The 14479-nt window shown below is 41.3% G+C and overlaps 1 protein-coding gene across 1 annotated transcript; it reads left to right on the top strand.

The window, feature by feature from the left end:
* Positions 1-3986: 3986 nt before the first annotated feature.
* LOC123068618 (cleavage stimulation factor subunit 77) lies at positions 3987-14045 on the top strand. Its single transcript, XM_044491233.1, has 23 exons — positions 3987-4207; positions 4365-4437; positions 4532-4594; positions 4708-4817; positions 5204-5304; positions 5572-5633; positions 5730-5870; positions 6138-6266; positions 7318-7364; positions 7718-7781; positions 8137-8257; positions 9309-9367; positions 9482-9550; positions 9635-9775; positions 10533-10597; positions 11048-11144; positions 11428-11487; positions 11808-11960; positions 12288-12360; positions 12458-12568; positions 12707-12817; positions 13135-13311; positions 13516-14045. The coding sequence occupies exons 2-23, from the start codon at positions 4387-4389 to the stop codon at positions 13686-13688; spliced, it is 2178 nt and encodes a 725-aa protein (XP_044347168.1). The 5' UTR covers positions 3987-4207; positions 4365-4386; the 3' UTR covers positions 13689-14045.
* Positions 14046-14479: the final 434 nt, after the last annotated feature.

Here is a 14479-nt window from a genome sequence, read left to right as displayed (position 1 = left end):
ATATACTCCTGATCACCATGAATTGTATGATCCTGAACATCTTTCCAGTTAGTGCACATAAAAAAGCAACATAATTGTATGTAATGGACACACTGAAGTTACCTGGGTAATCACAGGCTCAGTCTCCTCATCTGACTCAGCTACCAGTGTTCTGCCCCTCTTCTTGGGTTGCTTTTTTGGTGGCATGCCAGCTTTGTAAGAACTGCATCCACCTTTGTTGTGGCCTGCAAGACCACAATGGCTGCAATGAATAATGACCCCATGCCTTGACAGCTTCACCCCTCCCTTCTTGCTTGGTTTTTCTTCAGGTTGTTTCCTTCTGTTCTTCTTTTTCCTCCCAACTTTCTTTTCATACTTTGGAGGATCAATGTTAGGGCACTGGACAATGTGGTTCCACTCTGTCATGTCTCTAAGTGGCATCAAGAAGTGAGCATAAGCCCTGTTGTAGCTCTCAACTGAGTAGCAAGAATTAACAAAATCCACTGGATTAAGTCTTGCTTCTCTCATACATGCAACTGCATGATGGCATGGAATACCAGTCAAATTCCACCTTTGACAGCTGCATGCCAAGTTCTGCAACTCCACAATGTAATCCCTACCCATGCTAGCAACAGAATAAACACCATCTCCTGCTTCTAATGGATAACAATTGTTGGACAATTCAATGTACTTGTCCAGTTTCTTTTGAATTTTGGGACATATGGGTCCTGTAAACAATAGTGCTTCATCTCTTTTGTTGCACATCCTTGTTGTGAGCTGGTTGAAAATTCTCTTAATCATTGCTAGAATGGGAAGTTCCCTTGCTTCAAGAATATACCTACATAATGGCATGATCATGTGTTGGAATTTGGAATTTAAGTAAAAAGGTTTGTGAGCTACAGAGCAATGTTGATAAACTAGAGATCAAGCTTTACTTGACTTACTTATTGAAAACCTCAGAAATATTGTTGAGCAGGAGGTCACATTTGGGCCAGTCTCTCTGAAAAGCTTTCACCCACTGGTTAGGGGGTAATTCTTCCAGCCAACTGTATGCATCAATGTTTATGATCTTCATCTCCTCCATTGCCTCATCAAACCTATCAGTTGTTGTGCATCTTGCAATTTTCCATAATTGATTTTTTAGAACTTCTCCTCTGAATTCTTTGTTAAAGTTCTGCCATAGATGTCTCACACAGAATCTATGTTCTGAGTAAGGGAAAAACTTTTGTACAGCATTGATCAAGCCCTACAAGTAGAGTCAAACAGTTTGAAAAGTTCATTCAACATGCATATAACTTAGTTAAAATGCAGAAAATACATTACAAACTTGGACAGTAAGTTACCTTCTGTTTGTCTGACATAAAAGTCCACAATGATGTGTCCTGTATTCCAAGATCTTTCTTCAGAGTTTGCATAAACCAGTTCCAGCTCTCTGTGTCCTCAATGCCCACTACAGCAAATGCAAATGGGAATATGCAGTCATTTGGGTCAACTCCAACAGCAGTTAACAAAATTCCTCCACTGTTGGTCTTCAGGTGGCATCCATCCAGACAAATCACTGGCCTGCACCCTTCCATGAAGCCCCTTTTGACTGCATCAAAGCTAAAATAGCAATGCTCAAACCTACCTTGTTCATTGACACCAAGATAGAAAGTACTTCCTGGATTATCTCTCCTAAGCTCACTTGCAAAGTCCCACAACTTGTTGTATTGTGCATCTTCATCTCCATATATTAAGTTCTGAGCTAACTTCCTTGCTCTGCCAAGCTTTGATCTAGAGACCTTCATGCACCAATCCTTCTGCACTAGCCTTCCTAAATTCATCAAACTGATGTTCTCATCTGCTCTAACAGTCTCAATGTACTTCTCTGCAATGAAACTGTAACTAAAACCCCTGATTTTCCACTTCTTTGCACAAGTGTGCACATCAACTAATCTCTTTATCATGAAGCACTTGCTTCTATTGTCATAAGAAGCCCACATGTACCAGGGGCAACCTTCCTCACACCTAGCAGCAAGTCTCCGTTGGTCATTTGTTGGCATCTGTATAGACACTCTGTTTTTGCAGCTATACTCTTTGATAGCCCTTCTCAGCAATTTAACAGAGTCAAACACTTGCCCTACTTTGAAAGTTGGATTCAACATGTCCTCTGGTGCAAATGTTTTGAACTTCAACCTTAATTCCTCATCATCTGAATCAGGCAACTGTAGGTCCTCTTGTTCTGAATCCTCACTGGGCTCTACAACTTTCTTCCCTTTCAAATCATGTAGGCCTGCAACTGAATCATCATACAAATCATCATCATCCTCTGATATGTGGTAGTCACTATCCACAAGCTCTGGAACATAGTCCTCATCATCTGACTCTGAATCTGTGTCATAATCTTCATCTAATGGTGACCTCCTTTTCTGACTTTTAGCCCTATCTGCAATATTGTTTGAGTTGTGTAACTCTGACTTCATTGGACTAATGAGAGGTGGCAGCTCAGCTTTAGGGAACCTAACTACATCATCATGAACCTGACCTGTTTCCTGGCTCTGCTCAATGCTATTGTCAGTAGCAACATAGAAGCACAGTAACTTGTTGCCAAGTGCTACTGCACATGACATGTTTTCTGTATCTTCACATGACCTGATTTGTGCCAAGCCATTGGGCATCATCTCAAATCCAGGCAGACACCAGAAGACCCTTGCAGACCCAGAAATATCAAAGGATAATTTCCACAGCATGTCTTGGATACTGCTCAACCACCAATACCCTCTATCACAGTAATCAAACCATGCCATTTGTCCATTGATGTAAGACCTGTTTGTGCCTTCTCCAATGAAAAACCCACCATAATTCACAGCCACAGTAAACATATCCTCTAGATCAGCACCTATATGTATAGCAAATAAATTCAGTTAGCACATACAGTCAGGTAGCATATACATTCAGTTTAGTTAATTCAAATAGCTCACAAATTCAGTTAGCTCATACATTCAGTTTAGTTAATTCAAATAGCTCACTAATTCAGTTTACCACTTGGCTAAAAAATTCAGTTCATATAGATTCAGGTAGCATATAGATTCAGTTAGTAAACATTTTACTGTAGACAAGTTCAGTTAACGCTAACATGTGTCATTCAGTTCCCAACAGAGAAACATAGCCGGGCTTAATTTTTGCATGACTAACATGTGCCAACTGTTACCTTCAAACCGTAGGAAAAAGGTCTAAAACAGAGTCAGTCTTAACCCCCCTTAAAAACCATACTTTCATAGCTATCAGGGAACAGAACAGAGCCAGGCTTAACCCCCCTCAAAACCATACTTTCTGTACCGGACCAAGCAATGCATCACATCCAAAACGAGGAGCAACAGGGACATGAACACGAGGAACAGGGACATATGAACATGAACACGAGGAGCGGGGGGGTGGCGATCACTCACCGTAGACGGGGGGTGGCTCTCCATCAGGTCGCAGCCGCGGTGCCATGCTTCGAATCGACGGCGAACTCACACGCGTAGGCGCCGCCGCCGCCGCCGTGCGTCAGATTGAAAACCCTAGGCGATCAGCGTCGCCTCCTCCTCTTTCCTTTCCTCCTTTCTCTTCTCTTTCCCTGAATCGACTGGTTTTGAAGCGGGTCGACGGTGTCGAGGTGGGCTCGAGGGGTCTTTCTGCAAACTGCAGTATGAACGTGGCAGCATTTTTGCGATATGGCCCTTCCATCGCGATATTTCGCTGCTGCAGTCCCTCGAACGATGAGGTGGCAACGTACAGCGAGTGAGACAGCGCCACGCAAGCAAAATACATATGAAAACGGACGCGGTGACCGTATGTGCGCACGCGGAACAAGTTTGTCAACCCGAACATTACAGTTTCTGAATTCAGTGACTTTTTTGCACGCGACGAACGAGCTTAGTGACTGTTGATGAATTTTACTCTAAGAAAAATCCCTAGGGATCCTAATCTTTCAAAGTTACTACGAAATTCCTTTGAATCAAAGGAACCCTAAATCTTTGTGGATTTTCATCCGTACACCCAGAAAACACCCTCTAGTTTGCTCGTTTTTACAGATTGCCACTGCGCCCGCAATCCCTGCCCTGCTCCTCCCGCTTCGCCGTCGCCGGCGCCGCGCGCGCCCCCGTTTCCCCGCCGTCGCCGCCCGCGCCGTCGGGGACGCATCCCAGCGCAGTCCCCACCGGCGCGGAGCAACGACCCAACCCCTCCTCCAGCGGTTTCTTCCGGGGTTAAGCTCCCCCCCCCCCCCCCCCCCCCCCCCCCCCTGCCCTGGATTCCCCCACTCCATCCCGAATCCAAACCCTCTCGCTCGTTCGCCGCCACCAATCTAATCCATACATGCTCCATTCGGTTCTCAGTAATCCTAACCTGGTTTTGTCGCGCAGGAATTCGGCGGCCGTGGCGGCGATGGACATCTACAACGTGGAGGCCGCCGAGATCCTCGCCCACGAGACCCTCGTGAGCTCACTCACCACCCCCGCATCCCCTGTTTCGAGATGATTTGAGCTGACGAGTGAAATTGCTGAGGTTTTGTGCCCATTCCTTGCTGCAGAATCTCCCCATCGGCGAGGCCGCCCCCATCTACGAGAAGCTGCTCGCCACCTTCCCGACAGCGGTGAGCCAGTTGAATTTTCCATCAAATGCCTGTTTGGTTGGGTTACCTGCTCTGCCGATTTTCTCGGTTCATGTTGCCAATCTTCTGGGGCTGAGGCTTGAATGTGCATGCAGGCTAAGTACTGGAAGCAGTATGTGGAGTCATACATTGTCACGAACGATGAAGAGACCGCCAAGCAGATATTCAGCAGATGCCTGCTCACCTGCCCTCATATTAATCTCTGGTGAGGGGATTCCACATTTTTTGATGATCTATGGCCACGTGCCCTAGTTTGTGTTTTGGGGTAGATGAGAAATTCTCCTTCACTGTCACTGCACAAATGATTAGTCACTGTTTCTACCAACACGTTCCTCCATTGACGCCCGCGTGTGGTGTCAGTTTTCTTTCATTTCGCCTGATCTTGTTACCAGTCAACAGTGCCCTGCTTGTCTGATCAAATTGCTTTTAACTTGTGATCACCTCATTGTTTTGTAAATAATACATAATTGATGTGTCTGAATCTTATATTGCTCTTAGTTATGGCTGTCATATTCTTTTCAACATAAATTTTCCAGTTTGTTTGTAACTGCAGTATTGACATTTTCCTATCGGGTTGGGTGTAACTTGCAGGCGTTGTTACATCAACTTTGTTAAAAAAGTAAACAGCAAAAGGGGCTCTGAGGGTCTGGAAGAGACAAAAAAGGCTTTTGATTTCATGCTTAACTATGTCGGTAAGTACCAAGTACTTCTATGAAGTGTTGACCGTAGATAATAAGCAGTGCGTTGTTATTAAGCTACTTTTGCAATAAAATTTTGATCTCCGGTTCGCTTTTTATTGTAAAATGAGGGCTTTTCATTTTCTTATGGAAGCCCCCAATCAACATGGGGAGCTTGCGGTACACGTGGGTCATTTGGCCACCCCTCCTGCTCTTCGGCTTCATAGCTTTCTTCTCTTCACGCATCTTCATACATGAATCTAAGAAGCTTAATTGTGACAGGCAATGATGTGGCATCTGGCCCCGTTTGGATGGAGTACATTGCATTCTTGAAGTCAATGCCGGTTTGTGTTTCTTCATTTTCCTGTCCTAACATTATTATGCCCTTTTACTTATGTTTGAGTTATTTCATTTGTGATTCCTTGTTTGAAACTCTTCAGGTTATGACGCCCCAGGAAGAGTCACACCGCATGACTACTATACGTAAAGTATATCAGAAGGCAATTTTAGTTCCAACTAGTCATGTCGAGCAGCTATGGAAGGATTATGATAACTTCGAAAATTCAGTTAGCCGCACCTTGGTAAGTAGATTTTCCGTTTGGATCACTAATCATTATGAAAAAAGCCGCCAGCATATAACTCCATTCATTAATTGGCAAAAAGACCAGTCTTTAGTCCTTTAGTAGTGTGAAGTTGTTCGTTTTCAGTTCATTCTGGTATGTCAGTAGTGTTCACTGCACTCGACCGTTTAATACGGTTACTATTTTATTTTATTAAATCTCAAGACAATGCAAACCTATCTTGTGTGCATTTCATATGGAGATCACTGTAACCTATCCATGTTCCAGGCAAAAGGCTTGCTATCTGAGTATCAACCGAAGTTTAACAGTGCTAAGGCTGTATATAGAGAGCGTAAGAAGTATATTGATGATATTGATTGGAGCATGCTGGCCACCCCCTCTACAGGCTCCTACAAGGTAAGCAGTTGATCAGGTCATAATGTTGATTTACACTAGGCGTGACAGTCTACAATTATTGACTTTACAAAACGGTTATGTTTTGTGGATAATTATTTTGGTAGCGTGGCTAGGAAAAATCGCATAATTATAATTTCCTTCAAAGTTTCTCTATCCATTTTCTCATTGCCATACATTTCTGCGCCACTCTTGTTTTCTTAGGGAAAACTGTATGGTAAAACAGTACTAGTGTCACTTTTGATTGCGAACATAACAATTTGAGTGTGTTCTAGAAAAGCTGGATAACAGAGTTTTATCTATTATTGTCAATATATTTTGTTAATTCCACTTTTCAAGATTACCTACCTGAAGTTCCAACACCCTTAACCAATGACCTTTTGTTTTTTGTAAATCTCAATATTTTCCCCGGAACAGAAATGTAGTTATTGTATACCCCCCCCCCCCCCCCCCCCCATTCATGGATAGACGACGTTGTCGATATGGACACGGTCTCCAGTATACAACTTTAACGTTACTTTCTCTATGAATGTGTTAGTAAAATCCTATTTAGTTATTTTATACTCTCTCCATTCATAGATAGATGATGTTGTTGATATGGACATGGTCTCCAGTATACAACTTTAACCGTTACTTTTTCTATGAATATTTTATTAAAATTCTATGAAAATATGTTTAGTGATAAATCTAATGGTACCATTTCCACCCAACCAACCTAAATAGTTGTTATATGTTGTCAAAGAAAGAGAAGTTTGACTGCAGGCTTTCCAACAACACCTGTCAATTTCTGAATCGAGATCAGTATTTGAGAAGGTATATGCTTACTGTTAAGAACCACTCTTTGACTCTTTGTATCATTTGAAATGCACATAATTGAATTCAGACTAATGTCTTTGTCTTTCCCTACATGCCTTTAATAATTCTCTTGTCTATGGTTTGCTGGTAAATCTTCCGACACATTGAATAGTTTTCTGAAATCCTCTCTGGTAGGGTAGTAGATGCATGCCAGTATTTAACTGGCAGGTAACTCAGAACTCATTAATCTGTTTCACAGGAAGAGCAACAGTGTTTGGCATGGAAAAGACTTCTGACATTCGAAAAGTGAGTAAACATCTGCGTCAAATTAGCTAAGCGTAATCATGATTCCAGTTTTCAGTAATATTTTCCGTTGATGCAAGTCTTCAAGGCAATTTTATTTCTTTGTTGTATATAGATATTTTTCATTTTTCTTCTCTGCCCCAATCAATGTATTTTGTTTCTGATCTCGAAAATTTGTCTGCAACCTATCTTTGAGTTCTTTATTTCTTGGATGAGATTCAGTGAGGACAATTATCGAGTATGCTATGTTTCTTTATTCTAACTTGACATATCAGTTTGTCACCTTTATCACTCTCACTTCTTTCTGAGGTTACTCCCTACATTTCTGCTAACACTAAGTATTCTGTTTACTGTAGGGGGAATCCTCAAAGAATTGATGTTACAGCTGCTAATAGGCGTATTACCTTTACTTATGAGCAAGTAAGCTAACTTCTGTATGTGAACATAGATGCACACTGGTGTTAAATCTGTAGTCAAATAATTATGCTTTGCATAGTATTCTAATTAGGCACTCTTATTCATTGTGGTTAACTGATGATATGGTGGCATGTGTAAACCTCATGTACTCAATGGCATGCATATTTTTTCCTTTTATTGTTGCAGTTTTTGAGCTCTCTTGCCCCATGATATTGGAAAGAAGTCATATAGCTAATGACCCCATTATTCTCTATACTTCTGTTAGATTAAACTGTTAGTCATTAGACCTCACCTTTACCATGCTTACCATTATAAGCGGGGACATTAATGAATTGTATCAACCTGTTTTTATTTTCAGTGCCTAATGTATCTATACCATCATCCTGATGTATGGTATGATTATGCTACATGGCATGCAAAGAATGGTTCTACGGATTCTGCAATCAAAATATTTCAGCGTGCTGTAAAAGCACTCCCTGGTAATTGAATATCCTGCGAAGTTCTCTTGGTCAATTCGATTATGGTAGCCAGTCGTCATCCTTTTGGAAGTTAGCGCCTTATACTTGGTTTGCCGGAAGATTAAGAGAGAGTGCAGAAATATCTGTGGGAAAAGAAACTGGATATTCTATGGCCTCCCAGCCATCGAGAAAGACATATTACTATCTTACTGCCTTAGCCCTTGTTTGGATGGGCCAGGGTCCCATGAGCATGAAAGTTACTAAGTTGTATTGGGATCAGGCCCAATACCAGTCCACCTAAAAAATGCTAACTGGCCGGAACTAAATAACTGGTTGACGAATTGGTATATACTCTGGGGGACAGACAATACCTCCATAGGATGCCATCAAGGAACGCCAAATATATCTTCCAGGAAGGCTGAATACATTACTAAGGAGGATACTAAATTAAAACCCACAGGACCAACTGTGTGAATGCGATGAGAGCCCACATGTTAGAACTTTAGCACAGTTTAGTTCACATCTTAGATCAAAATAGATACCCTCATATTAATATATGAATCTTTATAATTCAATCATATGGATGTGCCACAGGCTATTAAGGACGTGTTACCTCTAGCTTGGCATGTGCAATCCTTTTACACGTGCATCCGTATTAGGATCTCTTACTGATCGATCCATACCGTTTATTGGATGCCTGCATGCGTGCGGGCATGCAGTGGTGATACCCTCTTCAGTATTTTTTTTATTGTGAGGCTTATTTAATCCATTTCCCGATAGGATGTTTTAAATATGGATTGGTAGCAGCCGCTCCTAGTTACTGGTTTATCTTTTGTGACCACTTATTCTGTATTTTTTATTCGTTATTCTGTGAACATAACTCTCCAGCTTAATTCTATCACACTGAGCGTGTGACAGGTATGCAAAGATGACAAGGCATTCTTAATGCTAATCCAATTGCATGCTTGAACTGAGCAGTAGACTAGAATGATGGTTTAACTGAAATATACTGTATCATTTCCTGACCTGTTCTTTCAACTCCTAAAATTATTTTGCCTATTGCTTTTCATAGGTTCTGAAGTACTAAAATATGCCTTTGCTGAACTGGAAGAGTCTGTAGGGGCGATTCAGGTCCATTTTCTTTCTTTGATATTTTTTCTACAATGCGTAGCTTCCTTAGCACTCACATACTGCTACAAGCACTCTTAAGATCATTATTTCCTCGCATGGGCTTTCCCATTGCAGCCTGCTAAGACAATATATGAGTCTCTTATAGCTGAAAATGCAAGCATGTCATCACTTGCACACATTCAGGTTTGTTCCCATTACTACTTTAAAGTACTTATGGTTATGGCTACACTTCCTGTGGTATCTTTACCATTCTGTTTTGTATTGCAGTTTATTCGGTTTTTAAGGAGAACAGAAGGCATTGAAGCAGCTCGCAAGTACTTTTTGGAAGTTCGGAAGTTGCCAAGCTGCACTTATCATGTCTATGTTGCATATGCTACAATGTCGTTTTGCCTCGACAAAGATGCGAAGGTTGTTAAAGTGATGACATGTATGCAAACATTTTTTCCGTTACAGACTGCCAGCTATCTTGGTGCGGTTCTTTATCTGTTTGATTACAGTACAAAGAGTATAATTTGCGAAAGTAGGTTCAGTAGGATCCAAGGCATAGCTTTAAGCTCAAACGTCACAGGATATCCAATATCTGTGCATAAATCACCATCATTATACACTGTTAGTTTTCACCTTTGAGCCTTGTACCAGGTAACTTGTCATCCTAGCTAGTACAATGCTTTCAGGTCCAGTCTGTGATGGTACTTAGAGGACATCTGTTTGGGGTCTGGCCATCCCAGCTAGTTGTTTGTCTCAGCAGAGAGGACCGAGTAGGCATGGCATACCCTTCTTTGTGCTATGCAGTACCTTACCAACCATTGGAAACTGCACAGATTTGGTAAAGATTATCAGAGGGCTGAAGTGGACATTTAGACCTGATTAGAATTGTGGCCTGTGGCTGCAAGCCTGTGAGAACGCACCGGCATGCTAGTTTTTGCTGGCATTGCCCTCGGTTTATATGTATCCATGCCTGCAAATAGCCTGGAGTATAGGTTGGCCATAAAGGTGCAAGTGGTACCTAAACTGCCAGTTGACATCGTAATAGTAAGAGCTTAAATAACTGAATAATAAGGGATTATGTAGTATTTTAGGTTTCACCTTTTCACTATGTATTCAACGTTTCTTCTGGTTGCAGTTATTCATATATGTGCAGTATCTGCTAAATATTCTCTTGTAGGTGGCTCAAAATGTTTTTGAAGTTGGTTTAAAGCGATTTATGCAAGAACCAGGATATGTCCTCGAGTAAGTATCCATTTGAGTATCATTAAACCTTAATGTTAATCTTTGTATTTTGGTCCATCAATGTCCCAACTCATCAACCAAATGTCTCTCCACTATTATTCAGTAATGTTAAAAATCTGACGTCAGATTTTTAAGCATGGCAAATCGAACGTTTTTTTATGGCAATTTATGTTGGTGCGAGGATGGCAAATTTAGTTTGCAAGCATGGCAATTTCTTGGCAAAAAAATGAACTGAGGCGGATTTGCCATGCTAGCCAACTAAACTTGCCATCCTCGGCAAACATAAATTGCCTTAAAAAACATTTGACTGACGTCAGATTTGTAGTTGAGTCATTATTTTATGCTACTTATTTTGTGTTCATCTATTGGCAGTCGAAAGGTGTTCATTTCACTGTTCCATTATTGGCAAATCAAATTTGTTGATTTTTTGAGACTCGTGCTATGATTTAGATATGCAGACTTCCTGTGTCGCTTAAACGACGATAGAAATGTACGTGCATTGTTTGAGCGAGCTCTGAGCTTACTTCCTCCTGAGGAATCCGTAGAGGTAAATATTTTCTTTTATTTGCTCTGAGTTACTCAACATTTCTATATTATGAGGAGATGCCCTTTCAGCTGTGCATTTTTTCACAACTATCTCTTAATTGGCATTAGTGCCTTGTGAGCACCAGCAATAGCAATAATATTATTTCCACCTTTTGGTGGTGTACCACATAGCCTCGGGAGCTCATGTTGTGGGATATTTGTTATAGTGGTGCAGCATGCAAATAGATATAGATTTGTTTGTCCGTCTGTTCTCTGAATTAATATATGTTGCTATTCTTCTGCAGGTATGGAAACGATTTGCTCAATTTGAGCAGATTTATGGGGATTTGTCAAGCATGTTAAAGGTATGAAGCTCTAAGCAAAGTGCAGATATAGGTTATCATTGATTGTCATGTTCGGCCCATTTTTGCAGCACTTTTATTTTATGTCAGTTTGCATTAGTCTCAGGGTCTATGAGTTATTTATTGGATAGACTTAGAGATTCATTGTCAAGTGCTTCTTATATTTAGATGGCTTATCTCTGACTAGATATAAATATAATTTGTTAGGGTGTTCATTATAAGTTGGATCTTTTGTCAGTTTATATTGTTCTCTGCTTTTTATGTGCCCAAGTCCTTTTACCCCCTCTAAAGCATAAGTGTGCTCATAAATTTTGTTTCCTCAGGTGGAACAAAGAAGGAAGGAAGCTTTATCTAGGACATCAGAAGATGTCGTATCGTCCTTAGAGAACACACTTTATGACGTTGTTTCTAGATATAATTATATGGATCTCTGGCCATGCTCATCAAAAGAATTGGATTATCTGTCAAGACAGGAGGTACATTGACTATGCATAACAACTATCATACACGATACATTTGCATTTGATACACGGCGTTGGTGCGCAACTTCCAGCAATAAGTGGTGTTGATTGCGAAACTAGAAGCACACCCATAAATTAATAGTTGGACTACATCATCTAGTATGATACGATATCAAAATTGGATGTAGCCCTCAAATTCTCTGCTGATTTGGCTAAAGAATGCGTTCTTCACCATCAATTTATGTCGGATGAGGGCTGTATTTTGTGACACTTCAGAGAGTCCATGCTTGGTTTCCAGTGACAAATTTCACTTGTAATGCTTTCTCGTTTTCGAAATTGCAGTGGCTTGCAAAGAACATGTCTAAGAAGGCTGACAGGTCAGTTATGCTAACTAGTGGTGGCGGTTCTACCTTAGGTAAGCTGGCAAGCTGCTCTCTGTTATGAACTTAATTGTGCCGTCATGTTATTAAAAGTGTTTGCTGATTATAATATGCCTATGAATTTTGGCTCAGATAAAGGCACTGTTGGAGTTGGTGCCAATGCAAAGTTATTGCCGCAGTCTACAAAAGTCGTCCGTCCTGAGACTTCTCGAATGGTCATTTATGATCCTAGACAGATGAAAGGTATTTATATTGATGAGTAGGCACATTGTTTAATGAGAAAGAACTGGATGCATGGCGGTTCCAGTTGTAAATGCACCAATTGTTCAGTTGCAGTTGCCTATCTATCTCGCTCATGAGGCAGCATTGTTAATTTGTCAGGACCAGTGATTTCAGCCACATCCAGTGGGTACACAAAGGAGGTTGACGAAATATTCAAAATGCTTTCTCCACCACTCATGTCTTTCATCACAAATTTGCCTGCTATTGAAGGTACTGCCAAGTTACTGTACAAATAATCAGTGTCATCTGATGCATAGCTTGTAGAATGTTTGCCAGATGCTATTATATTTAGAGCACATAGCCGGTCCGTTTAAAATCAGACACTAACATAGGCTTGCGCATGTTATTCATTGGTTGAGAAATGTTCAGAATTTTTGACTATTTCTTGTGGGCATGCCCCTTTTGTAATTGAAAGCATGGTTATGAACAAAATACTAGAGTGCATAGTCACAGCATAGCCTTATTTCTAAGTTGGTTTGATTTGCATAATGCCTTTGCATATATTCATCGTATTCTTGTCTTTTCAGGTCCATCACCAGATATAGACATTGTGCTTAGCGTTCTACTGCAAAGCACACTGCCAACAGGACATGATGTTGGCAAACCGTCTGCTCCAGTTCCTGGCCCTGCCACAAGTGATCTCTCTGGTCCCCGCAACCAAAATGGATCAGTTCGTAGACCTCCAAAAAGGAAGGCTGTTGAAAGTACTCGCCCTCCCTCTCCAATCTTTATTGGTCCAGAATGCCAGTATTGTGTTCGGTTAAGATTATGTGCTCTGGCATTTGTTGAACAAATTTTGTTTTGTTACGATTGATTCAAGTTGAAGTTGTCTTATGGTTTAATACAGGCGGTCTAACAAACACAAAATGGGAAAGCTTATGTAATATGTGTTGGCTCACTGTGTGCAGGGCAAGAGGAAGAAGACGCAGCAGCAGCTGCGCAGAGTCGAGCCATGCCAGATATATTCAGGCTCAGGCAGATCCAGAGGAGCCGCGGTGGGGGCCCTGCTCAGTCTGGATCGGCGGCGATGTCCAGTGGAAGCATGTTTTCCGGGGAACAATCAGCCAACAGCTCAAGCTAGTTCACCAATCTGTAGCTAGTTCTCTGGATTCACGTAGTTCGCTCGGTAGATATGTAGTTTGGCCGCTCATGGGGAAAGTTATGCATGTACAAATGTAACAGCAGACTGATAAACCTGTAGCCTGTAGGCATGGCGAGTGCATTGCGCGAGAATATGAACCGAAAGTCCAAAAAACGACAGGAGATTGCAGAATCAGTGTCATCTGGATGAGTAAAGGCCAGATCATGGAGAATAGCACGATGTGACTAATATGCATTTGAAGAAGCAAACATGTGCATGTATTGTGATTACTGGAAAGCATGAATCTGAATCCTGCGAAACAATAGTTGTGTCAATTCATCAACATGTTTATCAAAATTTGTGCTGTGGCCTGTAATACAGGCGTTGCGTTGATTATCTATGACATGTAACAAGAGGAAGAGATGATTATCGACAATCTCTAGAGAAGATGTATGGCTTCAGAGTAAACATTAACATCCTTCAGGAATAAGGAAAGTCAAGCTTTTGAAGTAATCATTCCAGTACAAACAATAGTAATCAAAATATTAAGTCCAAACCTTGAACATTGTTGAACAAAAAAGACAATGCACTTAATTAAATGCATAAGATGCCCTTCAACGTGGACCCTCAAAACGCCCCCAAACATTCGGACATATGTGTCCGGACGCTACAAGCCATTTAACGTAGTGCCCCATTGGTCCGTGGACGTGTCCGCTTGTCTCAAATCTCGCAAATCGTACACAAATTAGGGGAGGTTTATGGGAGTTCGGACATCCGCAATCTAGGCGCCT

Source organism: Triticum aestivum, chromosome 3B (genome assembly GCF_018294505.1).
Source record: "Triticum aestivum cultivar Chinese Spring chromosome 3B, IWGSC CS RefSeq v2.1, whole genome shotgun sequence".
NCBI lineage: Eukaryota > Viridiplantae > Streptophyta > Magnoliopsida > Poales > Poaceae > Triticum > Triticum aestivum.
The sequence above is the reverse complement of the archived record's forward strand: the minus strand, read 5'-3'. Positions and strand labels throughout refer to the sequence as shown.